Source organism: Poecile atricapillus, chromosome 8 (assembly GCF_030490865.1).
Source record: "Poecile atricapillus isolate bPoeAtr1 chromosome 8, bPoeAtr1.hap1, whole genome shotgun sequence".
Classification (NCBI taxonomy): domain Eukaryota; kingdom Metazoa; phylum Chordata; class Aves; order Passeriformes; family Paridae; genus Poecile; species Poecile atricapillus.
The window spans coordinates 8,200,083-8,214,940 of NC_081256.1; the positions used below are offsets into that span (position 1 = coordinate 8,200,083).

Consider the following 14,858-nt stretch of genomic DNA (forward strand, 5'->3'; position numbering starts at 1 on the left):
AATGTCTGGAATCTTAATTAGAGAGGAACAGATGATAAGGGGAGGTGGAAGGTGGCCAGAGGCAGAGCTACTCTGCCATATTTATACTGCCATCATAGCCCATGGAACCATTGCCACCACACCAAGCCACACTTGGGACTTCCACTCAGAAGATGGACAACCAGTTTTAAGCTGCAGCTGGGAAAGGTGATTTTTATTAAACAAATGAGTATTTATGGATTGTCTGGCTGCAGAAGCCAAGTGTGTGACTCAGAAAATCACCTGAATAACACTGCTGCTAGCCAGGGAGAAGAAAAAAGGTGAAGAAATCCATAAAGCAATCATTTATGTCTCGCTTTCTGGCAGACTGCACCTTAGCAGCCTCTTCAATGTTTTTCCTCCTCCATTAATTGCTTCTGCTTTACTTGACTCTGGATTTTCTCCAGGAGCCACTGTTAAAAGTTAGTGTCTGGAGGATATCATTGACATTATCTCTGGAGGGACTTTTCCTCACACTGTTGTTTGATTCCAGGTAATGCAGTGAGATACAAATGCCTTTGGTCTTCTCTTGTGTGCCCCAATTAAGGCTGTACTTTACTTGCCCAGTTAGGCAAGGTTCATAAACAAGGGGTGTGGTTTTACAATGCAGATCCAGTGGCTAAATGCTAGTCTGGGTGGTGACTCTGCTCCTCCTGTCAGCAGCTTCATGCTCCTGCTCCAACTGCAGATTCTGCTGCTTGATGGGCTCTTGCTGACGCAGTCCAGGACAATGACCTGGCAGAAACTGTTCACCTTTTATTTTTTTTCTGGATTAGTTTTCTGCCAGTCTGATATCCTCTGATGGCTTGCCAAGGTAAGATGAACATTCCTGCTGGCACAAGAAAGCATACAACAGAGTTGCTCAAGAGAAACAGTAATACAGAAGCATTACCTTAATTTGGTTGGTCAGCTGATTGGTTGCAAATCCACTTCTTTGCAGCTTACTATTTGGCTTGCACAGATCAACCACAACTGCCATCAAATGAGGAGACTTTTCTTACTCTTTTTCCATGACTATCAAGTTCTCTTCACAGGATTATTATTCTCATTCTTTCAGATCACTGCAAAGACAAGAAGTGTTAATGGCAACAATGGAAACTCAGTAGAAAAGGGGAAAGCAAGGGATGCAGCAAGAAATGGGATACTGCTGTCAGAGATGACAGCAGTAGCACAATGTAGTTGTGAAATTATTTGCTTGGGTACTTGCAGCAGCTGCAGGTGCTGCCTCTCAGCCAGCCAGGGCACAGCTGGGAGAAGGGGTGTTGCTGTCCCTTTCTTCCTCTGGTGTGACCTTAGTCTTGTACTGTCCTCCCTGTTTCCCTGCTTGGTTCTACCCAGTAGCTCCTTGCCTGCAGCTGCTGGGATAGTTTGGCCTCAGAACACTTCCAAAGAGGCTCTGGGAGCTGCACCTGAATGCATCAGTATGTCATTCCTGCATTCCTGCCTGGGAACTTTTGGTGTTAACCCATTTCTTATCCAGAAAGAACATGTTGGTGGATTGGAGGTGCGTGGAGCCAGAGTGTTAGATTATGACAGCAGCATCACCTGTTGGTTATAACAATTTTGTGGGTTCTTCAGGCAAACTTTCCCAGAGCTCAGTACTCTGAGAGAAAGCATTGGGAGTCCACATGCTGCAGCCAGAGGAACTTTGCCTTCCTCAGCACCAGGGGAGTAGAGCACCAAGAAATAAGACAGCATGCTGAACTGTATAGAATCAGCAGCTGTGCCACAGTGTGCCAACCCATGCAGGTAGAAATATGCTGCTTAATTACTATTATAATGTAAAAGTATTTCCGTATTGTTTGTCTGGCTCACATGGAACCACCCCTTATATGCAAAACAGGTTTGCTATTTAAATGTAAGCTTGTGTTTATATGCCAGCTGATAGCTTTTCCTGGGATCTAAGACAGCTGACATTGCTGCCAACATAAACAATTTTGCAGGCTGGAGACTAGTAAGAGTGTGGTGAGCATCCCTTTTGTCTAATTCAATAGGAGTTCTTTTTGGTTCTGTTTCTTTCCTTTTGACGTGACTTCCAGAAGACACAGAGTAAAAAAGGTATTTTTTTCCTTTTCTTTTTATTTTTCTTTTCATAACTGTGGACATTGCTAGGAACTAAAAAGGTAAATACAACATTTTGTAGGTTCAAATAGGGAATGCAGTTTGTGGGTTCCTCCACCAAATATATTTTAAGAAAAATACTGCTACTTCATGTAATTCTTCTCTCCCGCTAAGAAAATCTCCGCTTTAAGGCACAGGAGCTAGTGCCAAGCTGAGCCACAACAGTTTGAAAGCAGACCCTCACTGATTGTTTAGGAAAGCATGTACTGGGGAGATGGAAAATCCCCTTGTAAATGTGGTATTAAGTTTTTACCACAAGAGAAACTTTTTGTTTCTAGTGTGGTTAAAAAATTTAGTTCAATTGGCTGCTGGATTAAAGTAATTCCAGTTTTGTGTCTTTTTCACTTCTAAATTCTGAATATTTTAGTTTGTTTAAGGTTTATTGTTTGACAGTTTTTGCTGATAACATCTTTCTGACTTTACATTGAGGGTGATTTAGCCAGCTAAATAAATGTGTGTTGCCTGGCTTGTTAAGAAATTCCATAGCCTAGATTTAGTGTAGGGTCTGGTCTGAGGGCATAAGCGGTTGGAGATGGAGCGCTCTGATGCTGGGCTTTGGCAGAAACAGGCACAGTCATGCTGCTTAGGAGGGAGGAAAACTTCCATGCAGAAGTGCACTGTGTGGCAACTACTCTAGAAGCAAACTGGGTCTTCTGTTTCTTTGCCCTATACAACTGGAACGTGACTACTTCTGGGTGGGACCCCACTATGCAATATCCCAATAGAAATTATTTCCCTTTGAGTGAGACAAGGAGTGTGTTTTGGCATAATGCTTAGTTGACTTTATACATTTGGAAAACTGTAAGTCCAGGTCTGATGTTGAATAGAGAATGACCAGTCCTGGGTTCTTATGCTTGCCTTGAAAAGCAGAATTTTAGTTGAGTTTGGAACTTGAGTCTCTCTGAGTTTTTTGATTGTTCTTCCCCCAGAGTCTCTCTGAATGGGTTGGATAGTTCTTTTGGGACTTATCTGAAATCATTCAAGAACAAGCTACCTGCTGCACAGAGCATAGAGCTCTCTGACAGGGACTAAGGGATCAAACCCAGCATATTTGTTTGTTTTTCTTTAAAAAAAAAACATGCAAAGCATGGCTTGTTTTAAAGACATGCTGTTATTTCAGCTTGGTTCTAATCATGTTCAGAACAGGTTTTTACAGAAGCTGAGGCCAGTGAAAATGTTATGCTTTTTACTCACTTTTCTTGGAGAGGATTAAAGCAAATAAACATGCAATGGTTGATCCTGGTCCAAGTCCATGTGAGCTGCCTTGAAGGACAGAAGTGGAAGGAACAAGTATCCTCTCCTGGTGTCTACCAGCACCTTTTCCTTACTGCCACTTGGGCTCCTTCCAGGCATTAAATCCACCATAAATTCACTTGTTGACAACTGTTATTTCTTTTGACTCTTCTGGTGTGCTGGAAACAGTCTCTGCTTTGGAAATCATTACAGTGTGTAACTTGCAAATGATGAGTAATGGCTTCCTCCAGTTTAACTCCCCCTTCTCTTAGTGTTTCCAGTGTGCTCATCTTTCCCTGTCTGCCCAGCCCTGCCCAGAGGTGAGGTACTGGATCTCAGTGCAGCAGCTTCCCTCGTGCCTTGGAGAGGAATTGCAGGTAAACATCAGCCTCCCTGAGCAAGACACTTTGCAAGGATAAGCCTGGAAAATAAATTAAAGATTCAGGTAAATACCAAAACGCAGTAGGAGATATTGGCTTAATGGCTACACGATGAATTTCCCTTCTCCTCACTAGGACCTCTGTCATCCAGAAAGAGGTGACCAGTTATGTTCTTTTCTCTTAGGAAAAAAATAATACATCCACTTACCCTTTCTTACTCCTATAGTTCACAAAAGTACGGCTAACTCTTCTGTCCAAGGCTGTTGAGTTGATACAGATATGAGCAATTTTTGTCTTCACATGTACAACTCTCCAGTCTCTTGCTTGTGTTTCAGGCCTTTGTATTCCCAGAAGCTTATTTTCTTTTTCCAATATAACTCTTAGTATTTCAAAAGATATTGCTGTGATCTTTGTCTTGCCCATGTCCTTGGGGTATGCTGGCTGCAGCACTGTTTTCTTCCTTAAAGGCCAGCCAGTGCTGTTTCAGTAGGGTTTAGGAACCGAGTAGCATCATGGACACATGCATCCCGTGGCAATGTAGCCTTGGAAGGTATGTGTGATTTGAATCCCTTCACTCCTGGAGTATGAGCATTGGAACACTCTTCATATGGCTGTCCAGTCAAAGATTTTCCAATTTTACTTCTTTTTTTTTTATTCGGGAGGGTCTAGTTAGTGGGCATGCCTTTGAATACAGCTTGGGGTCAAAAGAAAAATCAATTCCCTTCAGGTGGCTGGACAAGTAACCAAAGCAGCCCTATTTTGCTTTCTTTTAATATATATATATTATGAACTTTAAGCTTATTTAAAGATCCTGCATTTTTGATTCTGTGTGAAACTCAAACTGTTATGACTCAATCTCTGCATGAGAATCCACAAGGGAGAAAGTAGAAGAAGCTGAATACTGACTTTGTGTGGCTGAAAAAGGATGGAAAAGTTTCTCTGCAGATGGATACATAGCATGCATATATACACATACAGCCATAATACCTACACTGTGTGTAGGGAGTGTATGTACAAGTGTATATACACACACACACTCACATGTATCTCTGTTTAGTCTCTGGATAGATGGAAATGTCACTTGATTCTAGTATTTTCCTTCATTATAGTTGCTGTGTCCAGGAGCCTCAGGCTTGTTTCTATGGCAGCTATTCCCAGTTTAGCTATTTCCTCAATCCCCATTTGGCAGTAAGTGGAAGATGTTGTGACATTCACAGTGAGTGTGTCACAGAGGGGCTGAGAGCGTGGGCAGAGCTGTGTGCAGGTGACAGGCTCAGACGAGAGGGACTCGTGTACAGCACGGCCTCCCATGGCACTGGTTTCTTGGCTTTCCATCAAGGGCTTCATGGGCCTGCCCAGATCTCTCTCTCTCCCTTTCTTCCTCTTCTTTATGTTTTTTACCTTTCTTTTCCTTCCCTGTTGCCCTGCTCTGAAGCAGGACTGCAAGATCAGGATGGCATCATGAGCAGGAACACTAGGGAACCTGTGCTGCACTAGACAGGCTGACTAATCTGCCTTTAAATAATCTCCCTTTAAATAGTCTGGAAGCACACTGGTGAGTTTCTGTTTCAGGAGCCATAAATAGCCAGATCCATGCTGGTAAGTAGCGAAAGGCACTGTTGTTTGTTCTGGGAAGGTCTTCCTATTTCCTTCATGTTATTGCATGGATAGCTGTGATCCAGTTCTGGAAACACTGTGTACAGTAGCAGTGCTGCTGCCTTTCCTCACACTGCTGTATCTTCTGCGACAGTGACGGGGGAGCAGCTGCTCCTGGGAGACAGACTTCTCTCTCCAGTGTCTTTAGATCAGAGTGGCAGTGGAGCTGTGGCTTGCTGTGGACTGTAACTGGCTTTAGCTAGTAGTTCAGGCCCTTCTGAGCAGTGCTGTGAGTTCAAAATTCTCATTGATATTTATAGCATCTAGAAGGTGAAAGCAAGGAATATTTGAACACTTACTACCTAGCAATGGATCTGGACAGAGTGGAATGTATGGTCCTAGGTAGCTATGTATGTGAGCTAGCTAGCCTTGTGATTCAGATTTGTCTGGAGGATAAACTCAGTTTATCTGTGTTTTTCTAACTCAAAAATAAACACTATGAAAAATAAAATTATTGACCAAATCTATGTTAGTTAGGCTGGCTAATATAATCTTCTTAAAGATGGAAGAGTGCAAAATATTCTCCAGGTAGGTACAAGAACTTTGAAGCTGCCTCCATATCTGGTCCTGAATCATCAAGGCAGCTTTCAAGAACATCAGGAGCTCATCCGTGTCCAGTAGCTGCTATAGCACTTTCCAAGATTTAGGTAAATAGGAGAATCCTCAACAAAGAGGGCAGCAAGTCTTGCCTCAGCGAGGTAGGAGGCGTTTAAATTTCTTACTCATAGTGTATTGTCATCTTCTTCCTGCCATCCTACCCACTCAATGCGTCAGAGATCTAAGGCTTGATTTTTTAATGTTTTTTTTTCTTTTTTTTCTTCCCCGCCTTCTCTGCTGAGCAGGGAATATCCAAGAATTCAGTTTCTGGTGCATCATGTGAGACTTTTATTTTTTTTTTCCTTTTATATTTTTCCTTTTTTTCCCCATATTTTCCCCCCATCTGCTGAGATATAATTCCCTCAATCTACTGGCTTTTTTACTGGAGTGAGTTGGCTCACCGGTGCAAGAGGACAGAGGGCCAAGTAGGTCTGAGGAGGGGAAGAGAGGATATATGGGGCCATAGCACAGAGCAGTTACACAGAAGTAGCTTCTTTAAATTGTCCCTCATGTTTGCCTTCCTTCATAACATTGCTTTTAAATCATTGCAAAGAGGACAAGGTTTCTGCCTGGTCAGAAGTTCCATCCCAAGTGATGTTACACCATTCAGACTGTTCTTTGATCTTATGGAAGGAGGGGTGCTCTTTTCCTTTTCTTATTCATGCTCAGTGCTTGTCATCCTCAAACTGAGACACCCCTGGGGCCAGGGATTGCCTCAGTGTGTCATTTATATGGGATTTTAAGCTCATGTTTGGCAAAGCAGAAGTTCTGTGCTAAGTTTTGGATACAACATGAACAGAGAAACTAATGGTCTTCTGAGGGAAAGTACTACAATGTCTTATTACAGACTAAAAAAAAAAAAAAAGCCAAAGAAAAAATCAACAACCAAAACCAAAACAACAACCCAGTCTGTGCATTTCATTAAAAAGACAAAACAAAGCACAGCTTTTTCATTAACTCTATTTGGTGTACTTACCTTGTGACACTCCAGGCAGAATACCCAGGCTGCTCCTGGGGTAAGTTTGGCCTGAGTTCCAGCTACTATGCTATGCATAGGTTCTCTTTGGAAAAGCAGAAGGAAAAGGCAAAGCTGAAAGTAGCAGAAAGTAAGTTTCAATGCAGGACAGGTCCCACTGGGCAGAGAACAAAAATCAGTGGAATCTGCCCCATCACACTTTGCTGGGTCAAAATACAGTGTGCTTTGTCCTCTTCCCTCTAGCACAATGGCTGCGTTCCCTGTCTTGGAGCAAGAAACATTATTCCAGAATGGTACCTGGAGCTATCGAATTCCAGCCCTGCTCTACCTGCCACGGTTCAGCATGATCCTGGCCTTTGCTGAGGAACGAGAGGACCTGGTGGATGAACATGCCAAGCTGATAGCCATGCGCAGAGGCGTGTATGACCCAGCCACGCAGCACGTTCAGGTACCAGTGCAAGGACACTGTCCCCTGTTCTGCCCTCCTGCCCCCAGTGAGCTGAATGGATTTGCCCCCTTGCAATCCCCCATCCTGTAGGGACAGGTCAGCTTCTCCTCCCCAGGTACGGGAGACAAATCTGCCTATAAATAATGCATGTCTTGTTATAACTGCTGGGATTCAACACTATGGGCAGCTGTTGGGGGGACTAAAATGGAGTAGATATTCTAGGGGTGGCTTTGACCCATCATTGCAGAGCTGGGGATGCAGATAGAGAGATGAGACAAAGTCCTGTTGTAGCAGGAAAAATGTGGTGGAGGGGCAGAAATGCCTCAAGGAAGAGGAAGAAATGCTGCAATGATGGGGAGGAGTAAATTAGCCATCAGTGACTATTCTTTTGGTTTCTTAATTCATCATTTTAGGATTAATTTATAGTTTAATAAACAATTAAGAATACCTAGTCTCCCCATGCAAAAAAAAGTGTCTGGTTTGTTGGTGCCAGTGAATTTGCTACCTTATTAACCTACCAGTTATTATTAACAGTTTTGCTGCTGGGTGGCTGGGGGTGGTGGAAACTCTATTTATAATAATTTTTTGCATATGCAAAGGCATTAATGTCTTGGGGAAAAAAAATGTAATTATATTTTTCTATTCCAAACCTTCGTTGGTTGCCTTAGATTATAGGCTCTTAAGAGCTGGAGTCTGCCTAGCAGAAGCAGCCTCTGAGCCCACCTGCAGTACCATTCAGGTAACATCTTGTGTAACTCCCTGTAATTCAGTTAGTGGGGTTCAGTTGGTTATAAACTTAGTAATTTTTGTTCACATGCTAATTTCTTAAAATGGAAACATTAGATTTTCAATAAAAGTTAATATTAGTTGGATAGAAAAAGATAAGATATGAATAAAAAGGCTAATCAGCAAATCAGGGCAGAAAAGCTAATTAATATAATCTTACTGAAAACTACTGCTTTGCTTACCAAGCCAATAACACTATGTAGTCATAGTTTTATAATTGCAATTCTAGTGTTAGAAACATGATTGTGTTATGTTATTCATTGAAGAAAACAGGGCTTGCTGGGTAGTTATACCAGCTCTGCGACCTACTTTCTGAGTCAGACAGCTCAGGGTCCAAATTTCCATACCAGAGCCACGCAATCAGCCCTAGCAAGGTGCCTCAGTGTAGGCTGGGTTGCCCATTCACATACATTCACATCAAAGTGGAGGAACAGGAGCCCAAATTAAAAGGGATTTGTCATCATGTAGGATTTATTCAAAAGGGCTTGGGTTTCTGTGTGACTTCCTAAAAAACATTGACACAGCAGAGTGTCTGTACTAGCACACTCTGACCACTGGGCATGTCTGTGTGCCATACATATATTTGTGAGAATTTCTGAAAATTCAGCCTTTGTAGCTTTTTAAAGGGAGTCATCAGCCACCAGCTGCATTGAGTTATGGAGCTATCAGTTCCTCAGGGAGTAGTAATTGAAAAGGACATAACCCACATGCTTGGTGAAGTGTACATGCTTTGTGCCATCTAAATAATTTTCACTTGCCTTTGGTGATGCCAGATTATTGTCTTCCCATTTCTTGCTCTATCCATTATCCTGTTTCTGTTCTTCCCATGCTCTTCTGTAGCTTTTATCCAGACATCCTTGCACTATAATGTGGGTCTCTTTGTAACAGTGTGTTCTATTCCTGTCTCCCTTCCCACGGGCCCTGGCAGTGGAAAAGGATGGAGACCCTTGTCAGTGCACAGCTGGAGGACCACCGATCTATGAATCCTTGCCCGGTATATGATGAGGTCTCTGGAAAACTCATCTTGTTCTTCATAGCTGTCCCAGGAAAGATCTCTGAGCAGCATCAGCTGAGGACAAAGATCAACCTGGTACGTCTTTGCTATGTCACTAGCATGGACCAAGGACGCACCTGGAGCACTGCCCAGGATGTCACCGATAGGACCATTAGGAATGAGTACAAGAACTGGGCCACGTTTGCAGTAGGGCCAGGTCATGGATTACAATTGCTCAACGAGGCCCGGAGCCTTGTGATTCCTGCCTATGCCTATCGTATCTTGGATCCCAAGCAACACCCCACCCCTCATGCCTTCTGCTTCATCAGCTCTGACCATGGGACAACATGGGAGAAGGGGAACTTTGTGGGGGAGGAGAGCGCAGTGGAGTGCCAGGTAGCAGAGGTGCATAGCTGTGGCAGAAAGGTCCTCTATTGCAATGCAAGGAGCAACAGGGGAGCCAGGATCCAGGCTGTCAGCTACAACCATGGGCTGGACTTTGAGGGAGGCCAGAGGGTTGAAACGCTAATAGAACCTCCCTCTGGATGCCATGGAAGTGTTACTGCCTTTCCACCTCCCCCGGATGCCAGATGTCAAGATAGTTGGTTACTCTATGCTCATCCTACAGACCCAAGGGGTCGAAAAGATTTAGGAATTTACCTCAACAAAAACCCTTTAAATCCAGGACACTGGACAAAACCCAGTATACTCTTCAAGGGCCTGTGTGCTTATTCAGACCTGCAGTATATGGGCACTGGGCCTGATGGCTCACCTTTGTTCTCTTGCCTCTTTGAATATGGGACCCACAGACAATGTGAAGAGATTATTTTTGTCATGTTCACCTTGAAGCAAGCCTTTCCCTTGGAACACTGAGTCTCAAGCTTTTCCATCAGCATCTCTCCAAAAACCATCTTTGTTGATGCTTTTTACTGTCATTTCTTATCCCTCAGTAAAAGTTTTTTTACTCCTGCTGCACACATAGTTTTGTGTTGTCTTGTTGTGTCTGTAGGTTGTGAAATCTATTAAACATACCACAACTTAACATGTTTGGTTTTGTTTTCTATTGCCCGTTCTCCCTTTTTGCTGTTCTCTTTGGCTACCTTTTGACACATCACGTGCCCAAAACAAGTGTGACCTTTGTATAGGGCTTCTCACCTTGAGGTCTCTGATAGACTTCATCAGGGACACGTGTGCTGACAGGGCAGGGACTGCAAGGGAACAGATGGCAGCAGGGTTATGCTCAGTGGTATTTAGTAAGTTGTGAAGAAACTTCTAGAGAGGGCACTTGGCTTACTACCCTATAACTGCTGTCATCTCCTTCAGGAAACTGCTTTGGCTCTGGTAAGGAGCACTTCTTGCACCCAGCGCAGGAATGTGGGCACCTGTAATTTCCAGGGCTTTCCGTCTTCTTATTTCAGCAGGGCCATGTGATGCCTTGCTCTTGGGATATTCCTTGCCAACTTCTTCACTGTGTTTGGGGCTGCCTTGCTGAGTTCCCAGGCACTCCAGGGGCTTCTGTCTAACTTAACCTTCTCCTTTATTTCCCATGCTGTGTTTCCTTGCTTACTTGCCCTTTTGCTTACATTACATTGAGAAGGTGCAGTTTCCCATGTGTAAGAAAAGCACAGCCTTGTGTGCTCTGGCTGCTCCCTCTCTCTCAGCAGTGACAGTGGGAGCCATTGAGGACACCAGGACCCTTCCATGTTCGGGGACAGAGCAAGTGGCAAAAATGGCATTTTGCCTATATGGGAACTGCATGCAGGATCAGGACAGGTCTGCAGAGGGAGCTCCCAATTTAGAGTCAGGAGGGGAACTGCTTGCTGGTCTTTCTAACACAAGTGCCAAGCTATGATCCACATAGCAATTGCTCTTATTGTGGACAACCCCATGTCTTATTATTACAGAGTATTATTGGCATATGAGGCACTATATCAAACAAACGACATTTCCCCACTTTCAGCAAAAAAACACAGTTTCAGAGGAAAGAGAACTGATCAAGGCCAGAGTAGCATAAAACACTTAAGCTGGAAGGCTTTCCAATGTAGACAGTTTTTCAGGAGATTTCTGAAGGAAACAACTCTAGTTTTGGTGAGAGAGACACTCTCTACTACTATACAGTGTGTTTTGAAAGGATGCATTATACAACCACTAGACAAGGGACTGACCAGAAACAAATGGCTACCAGGCAAGACACATCAGAGCAGATGGAGCTAGGAAAGTGTTACCCATGCCTCTGGACAAAATTCTACATATGAACCAGTCGGTGCTTGTTTCCTTTGTGTTGTATCCTCTGCGTGTGAACATGTTCAATGACTGCATGGAAAATGTGTTTGTTTGCCCTCTTGATGAAGGAAACCACCTGCTTTTCAGAGGTCTCTGAGCACATCCCCTTTGGTGAACACTAGCAAGTCCCATAGGATCCTTTGCAGTTTCACTGCTCAGGTCTGTGCACCTCTGCTTGCACAGTGATCCTGCCCTTGCCTGTTACTACTGACAACATTCATGGTGGTGGGCAGAGAAGCCCTGACTTTCCTCACTACAGAGATTTGTTTCAGAGCACCTGGATGCTGCATATACCAAGGGAGTGCAGGGATCTCGTGACCTGCACAGATACACCTGTAACTTGTCAAGCCTTTCCCAAGCAGCAGGTCAGTAACATGCTGGGCTGGAGTAGCACAGTGGCTCAGGTAGCCAGTACTTTTTGGGTATTACTCATATGCTCTTTAGATGTAGGCTAGACTCTAACTTTTGTGGCCAACAGCCTGTCATTAATGCCTAATTAGGGCATGGTGTATTTACACTTCAGCAAAGCTACCTGCTGCACTATAGATTTAACCTCCTCATCAGGTACTATGGAATACTTTAGTTTCGTGACATGGACATGCGTGCTTTGGTTTTTATCTGGCCAAGCCAATTTCCCATGCTGGTGCAGTGCAAAGGCTGAATATAAGTGTGTGGGGGGGTTGGGTGACCACTGTACATCCTGAATGATGTCACAGTCAGTATTTATTTACTGGTTCTGGAGAGGCTGGTGCATGGACACCTACCTGGACATCTATAGCAAAACCAGTTTAGATAAAGTGTCTATTGTAGTGTCTTGGAGACAAGATACTATTCCAATCTAACAAGCCATTAGGGATCACAGAACTGTTTATATTAGGGGATTGGGAATTACCTTTTGAGCAGCTGGAGCTGTACTCTGCTTTCTTTTAGGGCCAAGAAATACTCACAGAAACCAGCCTGCACATTCAATTGCCATAATCATAATTTGTACTTGGAACCCTTCCCCTTGTTTTTGTCTCCAAGTCAAGGAGTAGTGTGTGCCTGGACACAGGATTTGAAGGAAATAGCAGCAGCTTGCTAAAAATCTGTGTAGGTGGTGGTATGGATAGGACCTAAATATGCAGCTAATTAGTCTCAGATGTCTAATGAGGGCTTGTACCTGTTACCTGGTGTTAGTTTGCAGGAGATCAGGAGAAACTCTCCAAACAGTTTAATTCTATCAAAACTCACATTGTGAGCAGCTCTGTCCACTCTGCATCCAGATACATGCCTGTTGCATGGACAGCACTGTGAGGGCAAGCAGTGGTTGACATTCAGAGCTGTTCTGCTTCCTGCTGCAGCTGTGCTCCAGAGAAGCTACTGGATGTATCAGAAATCCCAAGGACTTGGTGCAGGTGAGGTTAGCAGTGCACTGTGGCTAGGCAGAGCTGTCAGAGCAACTGCATAGTGCCTTTGCCATATGCAGATTCTCATTTTGTTTGGAAGAACAGAGTTTATAACCACTCTGTAGCTTATAGCTACTATCCACTGGCAGAGCCACTTCATGGCATTCAGTGTCTGACTCCATTTAGGCACCCCAATCCATAGTTTGTCTGTTAAAGGCCTGTATGGATGTTGGTGGAGCTGAAGGCCAGGTTCAGCTGAGCTAATTTTGGTGTGCAGACAGCGCTTGCTCAGCATGGACAGGAAGCCCTGCACAGTGCAGTTCTGCTCCTCTAGCAGGGCCCTGGCCTGGCTGCACAGCTTTGGGCTGCTGCTGCCCACAGTTCCATCTCAGTGCAGAGGTTAAGCTGGACACTGCAGACCAAGCCTCTGCATAACTGAAAGCAGCAAGAAGGCTTACAGGGATGGATGCTGGGTTGTGCTGGTTCACTTTCCCTCTCCACACCCACACATTCTAGCCTCCCCCTGAGCAGTGACAGTCTGTTCTCTCCTGCCTTGGTGTCCATGTAGTGCACAGCATAGCACTTCATGCATGGTCCGGGTACTGCGGTTCCAGCACTTCTCTTGACTCTGGAAACCAAGGGTTGCATAGGGCTAGCAGGGTTTGCATTGTTCCTTTGCCTCTGGACTTTGAGTCCCAGCTCAGCTGCTGCTTTCAGGTATAGCTCAAATGCGGATGTGCAGAGGGCAGAGTGGTTGAGGTACAGGATAGACAACCAAAATTGCCATGAAGGCAGTGCCCCTGTAAAAATGTCCTAGCATTGCTGCAAATATGTCTTGGACATGCAGCACTTAGCATGCCACACAGCATAGCTGAGGGACAGATGTACAGACAAAGAAAAGGGAAGTGAAAGCTCCAGCTCTCCCCTCTCTGACGCAGGTTGCCAGACACAGCTTTGCTCTATCCCACCTTTGGGGATTTAGAGTAGGAAAGATCTTTGAATCCATCTCACAGTAGCTGACAGGGAGCTTTGGTCAAAAATCCCTAGCACAAATCAGTGTTTCAGTCTGCTTCTATGTGTGGAGACATGCAGTAGTGATTTTATTCTTTTCAATTCTTTGATGTCCCCCCCTCACACCTAGTGAGATATGAGGACTAGTCAAGGCAGAAATGGGGCAGTCAGTGCTATGTATCCTAACGCACAGTGTGTTTCTGATCAGAGGTTTATTTATTCCTTATAGAGACCTGCAGTGGGTAGGACAGACAGACAGGAAAAAGAGGATCTGGCAGGAGATCATAAATTGGATGTCAGGCCACCAAAGCCTGGGGGACTGAATCTGTGAGGGAGCAGAAGAGATTACCAGCTGGGACTTTTGGACACAAAGCGGGAGGGAAAGGCAGGGAACATGGGCTTGCTCGTCACTTCAGCGGCAGCATGAAGAGGCAAAATGGGGGCTGCAGGGATATGTCACACTCCCTCTCTGAGCTGTTCAAGTTGAGGAAGTTGTCCGTGGCTGAGTTTCCTTTCCCTCTCTGTGCTATTGAAACAGGAAGCTGGTGAGCTGAAGCTGGCTGATCGTTACACACAGACACACAGGCGGCTCTGGCAGGTCCTGTATTAGCATTCAGGTTTCCTCCAGCTCCAGCGATGGATCAGTGCTGGTACCACGGCAACATCACTCGCTCCAGAGCTGAAGACCTGCTCTCCAAAGTAGGCAAGGACGGCAGCTTCCTTGTGCGGGCCAGTGAGTCAATTGCTTCAGCATATGCACTCTGCGTGCTGTAAGTACAGCGTTCACCGCGCCCTCAGCCCACACTGCTGTCCCTGCTGGGCAGGGGTCACCCCTGCCTTCTCCCCAGAACAGAGGCAAACAGGTGCTGTACTCACTGGAAATGTGCAGCCCTCATCAGAACATGGCTGGTTTCACCCGACTGGGCCATGGGGTGGGAAGGGTTAGGAGCCAAGTTGAATAAACCTATAG

At 44.8% G+C, this 14,858-nt stretch overlaps 2 protein-coding genes across 3 annotated transcripts in view; both read left to right on the top strand.

Moving 5' to 3' along the window:
• The first annotated feature begins 749 nt into the window (after positions 1-749).
• Positions 750-10,219, top strand: NEU2 (neuraminidase 2). 2 transcript variants are annotated; one of them, XM_058844155.1, is made up of 4 exons: positions 750-832; positions 3,645-3,749; positions 7,225-7,429; positions 9,144-10,219. In XM_058844155.1, exons 3-4 carry the CDS (start codon positions 7,229-7,231, stop codon positions 10,080-10,082), a joined length of 1,140 nt encoding a protein of 379 aa, XP_058700138.1. In that variant the 5' UTR covers positions 750-832; positions 3,645-3,749; positions 7,225-7,228; the 3' UTR covers positions 10,083-10,219. The 2 variants fall into 2 exon arrangements, with proteins under 2 accessions (XP_058700138.1, XP_058700139.1); XM_058844156.1 differs by lacking the exons at positions 750-832; positions 3,645-3,749 and having other exon boundaries at positions 7,095-7,429.
• INPP5D (inositol polyphosphate-5-phosphatase D) overlaps positions 7,379-14,858 on the top strand; it is a 59,807-nt gene continuing 52,327 nt past the window's right edge. The window contains exons 1-2 of the mRNA XM_058844154.1: positions 7,379-7,429; positions 14,427-14,658. Coding sequence (XP_058700137.1) covers positions 14,525-14,658 — 134 coding nt within the window. The 5' untranslated portion in view covers positions 7,379-7,429; positions 14,427-14,524. The remainder of the gene's footprint in view (positions 7,430-14,426; positions 14,659-14,858) is intronic.

What these genes read in the sequence shown, in the direction of transcription:
- NEU2 (XM_058844155.1), top strand. Translation starts at nt 7,229, where the DNA reads ATGGCTGCGTTCCCTGTCTTGGAGCAAGAAACATTATTCCAGAATGGT. An exon ending in CAGCCACGCAGCACGTTCAG is followed by an intron (nt 7,430 to 9,143) that starts GTACCAGTGCAA and finishes GGGCCCTGGCAG; the next exon opens with TGGAAAAGGATGGAGACCCT.